Raw genomic sequence first — 12,067 nt, 5'->3', positions numbered from 1 at the left:
AAACATGGGTATACATATATCTACTTGGATGTCATTTATGGTCTCTTTAGGGTATATTCCCAGTAGTGGAATTGCTGGGTCAAATGGTATCTTTGAGGGGAAATTTCTAACTGTGATTGTGGTAAGAATCCCAAGTATCCCAGGTTTCCTATTCTAGAGTTCATTTGAAGCAAACTGTGGCTATTGAATAAATCTTAAGACAATTATATTAACAGAACCAAGCTGTAAGTTTCTTTTTTCTTCTAACACTTATTTGGGGGGCGGGGGCGGGGGAGGGAAAAGAAAGATTAAGGATCAAAAGCCAACTCTGTAACTGCATTGAGCACCCACAAGGGGGAGCTCCTTGATGCAGATACTGAATTGGGCTCAAAAGCAGTGGAGCCTGGAGCCCTTTGCTCATGATCTCAGTTACACAGGAGTTTCCCCACAGATTTTTCTCTGCATACCTAATCTCCCCCAAACCAGACGCTCACTGCTTATTTTCTGTGACTTGATTTATTTGAGGGCCTCAAAAGGGGTGGATTGTATTTGCTAAGGTGTGCACATTAACACTGATAATTTTTAACTTTATCTTGAAAACAATTCAAAATATCTTCACAGTAATAATAACATTAAGTTTGCCCTCTAACCAGAAAGAGGAAGGGGAGACGTCCTCTTCCATTTACTTGAAAGGAAAACATGAGTCGTGGAGAGAGAAATGACTTGTATATGCTTCCACACACATTAAGGCAAAGAGCTACAGAGGGATCCCATCTAGACGCGGGATCTTATGTTTCCAAAATGCTAAAGCACAGAGAGTTGATTGCATCTCTCTATGTTTTATAAGTTTTCTCTTTTCTCCTTTTCCATATGAGTGTTTCTGGGAAAGTGGGCATCACATATGGACATTTCTGAGAATCCTTTTCAGTAACCTGGTCCCCTTCTCCCACTCTCCAGTATAAAAGAGATATGCTTCCTAGTCTACAGGAGCCTTCACTGTTTTCATGCCCCTTTCTGGCTCAGAGTTCTATTTGTGAAAAGATACCATGTAGGCTGTGGCCATTTCTTGCCATTTCTGTAAGTAGACTTATCCTAGGTGTAGGTCTGGATGGCCAGGGGATGACCACCTGGGTTTAAGCAGCATACTTTACCTGGTTTGGCAATGAAGTGCAGGGAATAGAGTGCAAACTTGAACTCTGGGCTGCTCCCAATAAAGCAGCACCTACTTCCTTATAGCAGTCATCTCAGTTGAACTGCATGGGCTGTACGTCAGGATAGGAGTCACAAGGCCCATCGTAGTCATAGCTGTAGTGGTTAATCAGGCCTTCCTTCTCCTGCAGGTAGAAGTGGACCCAGTTGTGGAAGCCCGTGACCTTGCCTTTTTTACTTCACCTGAGAAAACATGTTCAAAGCCACTTGAATCTCCCTCATCGTTGCCTTTTGAACATAGTCCAAACAATGTGTTTTCAAGTCACCGACAAATTCTTGCTTTGGACTGTAACGATTCTGGTGATGGAGGAAGCGGTAGACTTCCTTCATGACAGTGGTCTTCATGATCTCTCTAAGAAAAGTATCCTGCTCAACCAGCTGCTGGGCATTGAGGTGCTCCTCATGGCTTGTCACCTGCTGGTAATTGTTGAGAAGACTGATGAAGGCAGCATAGGTTGGTTTGGAGAATAGCATCTCATTGATATAGGTGAAGAGCGGCATCTCATTGATATAGGTGAAGAGCGGCTCCAGGCTGTGATCCGCTTTGTCTCCTGTATCAGAAGAAGAGATGTGGTTCTGACTGTTGAGAACGATGTCTGACATCTAGGCCTTGTTGATGTCTACCTGGTAGATATTCTCAGAGATGCTCTGGAGCTCCACCTTAGTTACGGCATCACTGCTGTGAGAGAAACCCTCGATACACAGGGTGTTGAAATCTTCGAAGAAGTTCTCAAACTCTTGACAGAGGGTGTTACAGTGGTATTGGTGGTGCTTGTCCATGACTTTATGACAGCAGCTCCAGCATGAGCTGGGTGCTAAGTACAGGTTCCTAGCTGTACCTTCGTCAACCTCTTCCTCCAGCTCCAACTCTTTATGGTTCATCTGAGCTACTGGAGGTCAGAAAATTAAAGTCACCAAACAACTTCATCATGATGAGAAATATGGAGTATGTTCAGCTTTTTGCGGAAGCACTAAACTATCTTCCAGAGTGCTTGTAACATTTTACAATCCCATCAAAATTGTATGAGAGTTCCAATCGCTCCACACCCTCTCCAACATTTGATGTTTACTGTTCTGTTAAACTTTGTCTTATTATTAGAGTGAGATGGGATCTCATTTTGATTTTGATATGCATTTCTCTTATTGACAGTGTACTTTTGTGTAGTGAATTACCATGGCCTAAGTTGGCCAGCCTCCTCTTAATTACAGGTTAATTATCAAGAATGGACTCTAAGTGGAAACACAACCTTGTTTCATCTGAGAATGAATGTGCAAGAATAGCTACAATGAGGCCTGATTATTATGGATGGCAGTTTTGGCTGGCATGACAACAGGGCTGGAATCATATTGTATATGAAGGTGTCATGTGTCTGCCAGAATCTTCATACAAGTCAATATGGTTACAACTAATTTTTGCCTCTACCTCACAGTTCTTGAAGCTTTGCTGAGAGGAGTTTCTACTGTGATTTCTCATCTTTTTATTACCTGATCCTCTCCACTGCCATCTCTGCAACTAATTTCTGAAAATTAGTCACAAGTAGTCCATATAGCCTAAAATATTCTGGAATGCTATGGCTTCTTGAGTCTAGTTAGGTTTTCCTGGGCACAGCTAAGCTAATTATCTATGATGTCTGTCTGTCTGACTGTCTGTCTGTCACACACACACACACACACACACACACACACACACACCCTGCTGAAGGCTGAAAGCAGAAGGAGATGTAAAACCTGCTGCTTCTTCTGGACTTTTACCCAATTCTTTTGTCATTTGAAATTGTACTCTACTTTATGAGAGTTAGAGTTATAGTCTGCCCCATATTATAGGCAATCCCTTGCTGTGTTGTCTGTAAACTTGTTCTCTGAATGATCATGTGTAATTGATCTGAGGCATATTTATATATTTAGCATTGGTACGTTACAAGGATTCTTCTTACAAGTGTCAGCATGCATAGTATCAGCATTTATTTGCTGTCAGTTTGTTTTGAACGCAACAGAGAAGAAGCAGCACCTCTAGAAGGGTGTCTCTTTCAGTGAGATTTCACAGTTCAGATTTGAAAAAGCAAAACCTTCCACAAAAGAGTCACGCCTGTGACAGATAATTTTTAATCTTTAATTTATTTATTTTTTATCTGGGTGATCACAAAGTAACAAACCCTGGCCACAAACTGTCCTTGTGTGGAGCATATATGAGAGCCTCTTGACTGAGTGCAAATTTTCCTCAGGAATAGAAGATTTACACTGTAGAAAAAAACTTCCAAGAGGTATGTGGATAGGGACTTGTGTGTGGGCAGCTGGAGGACATAAGTGTCAGGGAAGCCCTTCACCTGTGAGAACTTCTTGGGTGAAATGAGATTTATCTAGAACCTGCCCACATACAACAGAGGGATGAAACAATGTCACATTGAGTGTGAAGAAGTCTTTCAGGGTGAACTATATCATTACGATGGAAATGGATTCAGAAATTTTCTAACACTGAGCATCTATTAGTTCACCACCATAGGGGCTACAGTGGTAAGAATGTATATGACAGTTATAAGAGTGTTCTTCATCACCTGTAATTACAAAATTGGGCAACAACAGGGAATTCATGTTGGAGAAAATCCTTTTGAAAGTGTTTGAGGAGTGAAATTTTAGTGGCATCTCCTGTTTTAATAAATAACATCAAATATACACTGATATGAGACCATATTGTTGCATAAAATATTGCTGATATGTGACATTGAATCGCTTGTAACTTATAGTGGCCCTATGTAAAACAGCTCTGAACCCTGTTCTATCCTGAGCCAACCTCATCATTCCTGACACACCCACCCTCATTACTCCAGTCCCTGAATCAATCCATCTCATCCAGGGTCTTCCTCTATTATACTGGCCCTCCGCACTCCCAATCATGATGTCCCTCTCCAAGGACTGGTAACTCCTTGCAACATGTCCTAAGCATATTAGAAGGACCTTCAGAACCCTGACTCCAAGGATCAGCCTGGTTTCCCTTTCTCCAGGATGAACCTGTTTGTTCTATTAGCAAACCATGGTGTGTTCAATACTCTTCTCCAGCACCACAACTCAAATGCATCTGGGACTCCACAGTCATGTGAATCATTATCTTAATGGATCAGAGTCTCTGGGACACCTTCCACCAAATCATTGAACTCAAGAGACACAGAGGAGCAGCGAAACTGAATAAAGTTGGGGCTATTGGTGTCAGGAATCATGGAGTTATACAGAAAATCTAACAATTGGGACAAGGTAGACTCTTCTTATAACTGGTCTGCTACTAATTTTAGCAGATTCAATCATGAATACACTATATATTATGACATTTGCTAATTTACCATTTTCTGCACAGAAATTTCAGTGACATCAGTTACGTTGTCCAACAATCACCCATGTCTGTTTCCAATTTTGACATAATAAACAAAGTCTCAAACTTTCTTAAACAAGTTCCCCCTATTTGTCAACTTCCCATTGCTAGCAGATGCTAAAAAAATGGTTTTTAAACATTTTCCTATTTCTGATATTTTATTAAAAAAGAACCATTTTTGTCTTGTGATTCACATCACTCAGCATGTTTTGGAGGAAAATCAATATTATAACATGCACCAAGACTTTATTTATCTTTATGCCTCAGGAATATGGTTTTGAGAGCCTTGACACATATATAAATTCATGAAACTATCTACTAAATATATGCTCTATGAAAGCTATAGCTTGCAACTGTGATTTCTATTAAGGAGTTGGACTGTTTTAATGATACTTATCAATGTTTCAATTTAAAAAATACGGTGTACCTGAGCCAAGTCATGGTATTTTCAATTGCTTTGCAAGTATCTAAATGTTGGACAATGAATAGGATAACTAAAGAAGAATAGTTGTCTTTGAATTACAATGTTGAGACTGCCAAAAGACAAACACGTCTATTTTAGTGTAAGTATGACTAAAGTGCTACTTAAAGGCAAAGATGGTGTAAATTTGTCTCACATATGTTGCCATTTTTTTAAGGAAAGGCCAATTCTTAGGAAAGAAAAAAAATCTTGCTGGGAAAGAACAGCAAAAGAGTGGAAGACTCTCAACAAGATGAATTTGCACAGTGATTCTAACAAGGAGCTTGGGGATGGTGTATGCAGGGCAAGGTTCAGAGCTTTAGTTTAATAAGTTAATATGAATTATAGTGGATTTTACAGCACCTCACAAAGACACATACCTGAAATGTGAACATTCCTTGAAAGAGAAAAACAACTATGTGCACAGAAATTCCAGGAGCAGAAAAATCCTTGATTATTACATTGGCATGAACAAGCAGTAATCACAGTCTGCACCAGCACTTTAAAGGAGAGAGCGCTGAAGATGCATTCTTAGCTCTTGTGTCACAAAAGTTTTGTAAGACCATGTTTTTAAGTTAAAAGGTGCTTTAAAATGTCATAATATAAAAAAAAAATCACAACTATGACTTTATAGCGTGCAGTTAATTAAACAAGTCTTATAAAAATGGTGTTCTCATGTTAGGGCACTTGTTTTTCTCAGATGCACGTAGAGGACTCTGTCCAGGAACACCACTCTGTTTCTTTTAGCTGGAAGAGAACATGCAAATACAACACTCAGTCTGTTGATAAAACCCACAGAGCTCATGATTTGTCAGCTCTGGGAAGCAAGCTCCAGTCCCTGGACAGCTTTGCTTTTTCCAGTTTGTACCTAATCATTAACTCAGAGAACACAGCATGAAATTTGGGCTAAGCTGGACTTTTGCTCTGGCCATCTTACACGGTACTGTTTTGGATAAATTGAAGATCTATGTGTGTGAGCACGGGTATGTCTGCGTATGCATGTGTGATCTAATCCCAATGTCTCTGTTCTTGCAGGTGTCCAGTGTGAGGTCCAGCTGGTAGTCTGGGGGAGACCTGCGACAGCCTGGGGGGTCCCTGAAACTCTCATGTGAGGGATCTGGGTTCACCTTCAGTGATCACTATATAAGTTGGATTTGCCAGATTCCAGGAAAGGGACTGGAGTGGGTTGGTTTCATTAGAAACAAAGCTAATGGTCACACAACTGAATATGCTGCTTCTGTGAAAGGCAGGTTCACTATCTCAAGAGATGATTCCAAAAGCACTGCTTTTTTGAAAATGAGCAGTCTGAAACCAGAGGACACAGCCTTATATTACTGTGCAAGAGACCCAGTAAGAGGAAGTCAGTGTAAACGAAAGGAAAAACTCCATTCAGAGAGAGAATGAAGCTGCACTGAGCACTCGGGAAACAACAAATACAGGCAGTGTCCCCGTGAGTGGGAGCCATTTCTTCCAGGGGAGATGGTTTTCCTTTCATCCAATCTGGAGAAATGCTCAGTTTGAGCCTTCAGGAGTTTTGTTTAATTTTCATATTTTTGCAGGAGAAAATCCTCCACGTCTGGCAGTAAGTCATATTGTGGAGAGGTGATACAAGGCACCCTTTCTTAGTTTCTGTTCTCAAAGAGTGCTTTTACTCTCTCTTCATTAAGAATGATGTTGGTGCTAGGTTTTGGGTTATTTATAAGATTTTCATTGTCAAGTTTTTTGAGGAATGACCCTAGAATCCCTAATTCACAACATAAACAATCTTCCAAGTATAATTAAACAAAACAAACAAACAAACAAACAAATTCCCTTAAAACCAGGAGAAAATAAAATAGATGAATGGTGTTAGATATAAAAAAAAAGCACGAGGGCGCGAGGGAGAGAAATAAAGAAAAGAATTGGTCCCAAGAAATGAACAGACCTTTATTGCAGGGTCCGAGAGGGGCGTCAAGTGACCCAGCCGCATGGCATGCAGACAGGATCCAAATGGCATGTGGGCAGTTTGGGGGGTTTCCTTTTTATTGGAGTCCTGGGGAGGACTAAGATGGTACTTCTTGGAATTTGGTGTGTTAATTTAGTTAGGTTTTAGCTGTTTTGTTTTGTTTTGTTTTATTTTCTCAAGCTCAGACTCTTATCAGGATTCATTGTCTGCTGGTCTTTGATGTGACCAGCTCAGGTGTTATTAAGTTTCTCAGGAAGTGGTCAAGCTTGGGGGTGGTGGGGCAACTGCCATATTCTTCCTTCAAATGGGACCTCTTAAAAATACAATATTTATTCACATAAAAGAACTTCTCCAACAGGGTAAAAAGAAAACCCACAAACTAGGAAAATATATTTAGCAATGGCATACCTGATAAGGGACATATATCTAAATTTATAGAATACTCCAGCACTTCAACAAGGAAAAGGTAAGCTACCCAATCACAAAGTACGCAGACGACATGAATAGACATTTCACCAAAGAAGACATTCGGATGGCAAACATACACATAAAGAAATGTTAAAAACCCTTAGGTACAAATCAGAACAAGTATGAGATATTGTCTTACCTCACCAACAATAACAAAGTTCAATAGGACAGCAAACAAGACATGCTAGTGCAGCTATGGAGAGATTGGAACTGTTATTCACTGCTGGTGTGAATGTAAAATTGTACAGCCACTAGGGAAAGCGGTCTGGCACCTTCTCAAAAAATTACACATAGAAATACCATTTGACACAGCAATTTCACTACTGGGAATAGATCCTAAGGAAACCAGAGCCACAACTCAAGCAGATGTAGGCATGCTTAAGTTTATTGCTGCCTTATTCACAATAGAAAAGGGTTGGAAGCAATCTAAGTGCTCATTAACAAATGAATGGATAGAAAAATTATGATATAGGCACACAATATTATGCAGCATTGAAAAACAGTGAACTCATAAAACATTACACAACATTTGGGAGCCTGAAGGACATTAGGCTGAATGCAATATCTCAGCCATGAAAGAACATACACTGCATAACACTATTGTTATAAAATAAGACAAACAGTGGGATGGGATTGGAGGGAGAATGGGAAAAGAGTAACTAGATAATGAACACTGCCTTAGAATAGATGAGGAGAAGTGTCTTAAAGACAGATATGATTAGGCATTTTATGTATGACAAAAATATAGAATAAGGGGAGCATTCTGAGATGGGTTGTGGGAGGGAGGAAGAAAATGTTCAACAATGAATAAAAGATAAGTATTATTTTTTTAATAAAAAATCTTATAGATAACAGATGAGCAGTGGCACAGTGCCGGAAGATGAGTCCTTCAGGTTGGAAGATACTCACTTCATCCCTGGAAAACAATTTTGAATTAAAAAATGCAGTATGCTTGATGATACGGTTGGAGGAAAATCTTCAGGGCTCTTATTTTCTGCTGTGACAAAGTTAAAAGTGAGAAGAGATGAAAATACCCAGTGATAATCAGAACCTGGAATGTACAAAGCCTGTATCTAACAAAACGGAGTTTTCAGTGATGAAATAAAAGGAGATGTCTTAAAGGTTTGGTGGCCTCGTGGTAAGAAGTTGAGCTGCATTCCCAAAGGCACAGGATTTGGATGCATTAGGTGTTTCAAGGGAGAAGAATGACAAAGCTTCTCTCTTGCAATTTGCTGCCTCTCCAAATCCACTGGAGGGTCAGTGATAGCAGTCAAGAACATGGAAACAACCCAAATGTCCAGCCACAACTGACTGGATTGAGAAATTGTAGTACATTCACACAATGGAATATTATGCAGGACTCAATTGCAATGATTTTGAAAAATACTATATAACTTGGGAGAGCATTATGCTGAGTGAACTAACTCAGGTTCATAAAGGCAAATGCTGCATAAGGCCATTATTGCAAAAATAGAAAGATAAATAGTAAAACATATGTGGGAACCCAAGGGAGGAAGATGTGAGAGTGGAAGCATTAGGACAGTTAGTGCATGAAACCACAGGGTTCTGCAGTTTGGTGGCTGAAGATTTGGGGAAGAAAATGGGCAGGATCCTAGAGAAAAGACATGGCAGTGATGGACAAGTTCCAATGATGATTCATTTTATAAAGTATAATGTATATGACAATGGTTTTATGAAACACAGTGTGAATGAAGAATAGTGTGAAACATGATGTATAAGAACTTTGTAAGTAACCCATTTAAAAAACATGAGTATAGAAATCCATATGACACAGTTATACCAGTATTAGAAATTCACCTCAAGTAAATTAGAAGTACCCATAAACAACCTGTGAGCAAGGGCCTGTGGTGATGAAGAAAGAAGTCCAAGCTGCTCTGAAAGAATTGGCAAAAAACAAGGCCCCAGGAGTTGATGATACACCAATTGATATATTTTGACAAAGAGATGCTGCCATAGATGTGCTCACCAAGTTGTGCCAAGAAATCTGGAGGACAACTACCTGGCCAACTGACTGGAAGAGATCTACCTTTGTTCCCATTCCAAAGAAAGGCGACCCTACAGAGTGTGGAAATTATCAAACAATATAATTAATGTAACATTCAAGCAAAATTCTGCTGAAGATTATTAAAAAATAACTGGAAGAGCACATCAACAGAGAACTAACTTCCTGAAGTGCAGGCTGGGTTTAGAAGAGGCTGTGGTACTAGGGATAGTATAACTAATGTTAGATGGATCTTGGCAGAAAGCAGAGAGTACCAGAGGAATGTCTATCTGTGTTTTATTGACCATGTAAAGGCGTTTGACTGTGTGGATCACAACAAACCGTGGCTGACTCTGAGAAGAATGGGAATCCCAGAACATTTGATTGTGCTTATGTGAAACCTACTTGGACCAGGAGGCAGTCATCAGAACAGAGCAGGGAGACACTGGATGGTTCAAAATTGGGAAGCGTGTACTCCAGGGATGTGTCTGATCTCCAAACTTTTTCAATCTATATGCAGAACAGATTATCCATGAGGAGAAATGATTAGATTATAGATTATCTCTATGAGGGGAAATGTGTCATCAGGATTGGAGGAAGACTCATTAACAATCTGCATTATGCAGATGACACAACTTTTCTTGCTGAAACAGCACCGGAAGCACTTGCTTCAGAAGGGCAAGGATTGTAGCCTTCAATGTGGATTGAAGATCAAGAAAAATATCAAGGAAAAAAAGGATTCTTACCACTGGGCCAATTGGCAGAATTGTGATGGATGGTGAAGTGATTGAAACTGTAAATAGCTTTAGTTTGTTTGACTCCACAATCAGCATGCTTGGCAACAGCAGCCAAGAATTTAGAAGATGAATTGCAATGGGAAAATCTGCTGTCTGAGACCTCTCCAAAGTACTGAAGAGCAGTGATGTCAGTCTGGAGACTAAGTTACATGTGATACAGGCTTTGGTCTTTGCAATCACTTACATCAGAGAGCTGGACAGTGACCAGGGATGATAGAGAATTGCTGCCTTTGAGCTGTGGTGTTGGAGAAGAGTATTGAACATATTGCTAAAAGAATGAAGAGGTTCATCCTGGAGAGGGTTAAACCAGGTTGCTCCTTGGAGGCAAGGATTCTGAAGCTTCCTTTGAGACCCTTTGGACATGTTGCAAGGAGAGACCAGTCCTTGGAGAAGAATGTCATGCTTGGTAGGGTGGAGGGACAGTACAGGAGAGGAAGACCCTCAATGAGGTAGATTGACTGAGTAACTGGGGCAATGAGGGTAGGCTGTCAGAGAGATTATAACTGGCACAAGATAGAGCAGGATTTACAAGTGTTTTACATAGGGTCGCTATGAGTTGCAGGCGACTTGATGGCACATCACAAGAGCCTCATCTTTCCCCGGTGAATTTTTACCACCACCGTTTCAGTTAACATTACAGCATGCTACAGATTATACAACTGGTGTTTTTTAATTAGATGATAAACACATATTAAGTGAGATGAAATGAATGTTATATTCAATAATGGAGTAATCAACATGCCTGCATTATTGAAAAGAAAAACACAAAGGTTACAGACTAAATTTCATGTTATCAATAATTAAAAACACTTCTGGAAACTCTATGAACATGAAGAAATGATGAAAGTTACACCAACATTCAGGTATTTCTTTCATAGAGTTGCAATGAGTCATCTATGACTTGAGGGCACCTAACAACAACAACAACAACAACAACGAAAACAACAACAAAACAACAGCAACAATAACATAGAGAGAGCTATGTTGGCCTAGTGGTAAGAAAGTTATGCTACCAAGCTACACGTGGGTAATTTTAATCTGTGGCCCTCAGGCCTGATTTTCATTGTTTTTGGTCAAACACTCTTCTAAGTGGTATAGCACTGGTCTGTACATTGCTGTACAGAGGTAACTTGTGGTTGCTGTGATGCTAAACACTGTGACACTGATGTATCAAATGTGATAATGGTTATCCATGGTGGACAGTGTTTGGTGGAGCTCCCTGATTAAAACACGCCTGGAAGCAGGAGTGGCATCCACTTCCAAAATAGCTTGCTTCTGGAAACTCTTAAGAACATGGAGAAACAATGAAAGTAATATAAGTATTCAGGTTTTTCGTTCATAGGTTTTCTATGAGTCATCTATGAGTTGATGGCACCTGACAACAACAATAACATATATAAAAACAAATGAAAAGATGACATTCTGGAAAGGTGAAAGAGATTGAACTCATAATCCATATGTTTGTCAGTTTTTCTACCTATGTATTTGTATATGCTTTAAGTATATACATGTAAAGATTAGAGCCGCTAGGAGCTACCCTAATGTAAACTTCTGAACCATAACCAGACACCCTCAGGGAATGAGTCTCTGGTCCCAGGCCCTCAGGGCCATAGTCTCTGGAGATTTTCTAGATCTCAACACTGCTAGGTCTTAGCAAGGATCTAAGGAAATTGCTAGTGATTATTTAAGACATGATTATTGATATCTACCTGTATGCAACAAAGAACACTGAAGAAAAGTATTGTTACAATGAAACAACTAGTCCATAACAGTAATGTTGTTGTTGTTGTTACATGCCGTCGAGTTGCTTGCCACTCATAGCGACCCTATCTATGTACAACAGCCC

The 12,067-nt window shown here is 39.8% G+C and overlaps 1 pseudogene and 1 gene segment (V, D, J or C); one reads left to right on the top strand and one right to left on the bottom strand.

Annotated features, from left to right (window-relative positions):
- Positions 1–981: 981 nt before the first annotated feature.
- Positions 982–2,070, bottom strand: LOC102845911 (annotated as a pseudogene).
- Positions 2,071–2,117: 47 nt separating this feature from the next.
- On the top strand, positions 2,118–6,413 carry LOC102845508. The segment is given in 3 exon segments: positions 2,118–2,182; positions 5,644–5,662; positions 6,072–6,413. Coding segments are annotated over 3 exon segments (426 nt in total).
- Positions 6,414–12,067: the final 5,654 nt, after the last annotated feature.

Source organism: Elephantulus edwardii, unplaced genomic scaffold, assembly GCF_000299155.1.
Source record: "Elephantulus edwardii isolate Elephantulus edwardi_28Jun2011 unplaced genomic scaffold, EleEdw1.0 scaffold00019, whole genome shotgun sequence".
Lineage (NCBI taxonomy): Eukaryota > Metazoa > Chordata > Mammalia > Macroscelidea > Macroscelididae > Elephantulus > Elephantulus edwardii.
This window is presented reverse-complemented; position numbering and strand designations above follow the sequence as displayed.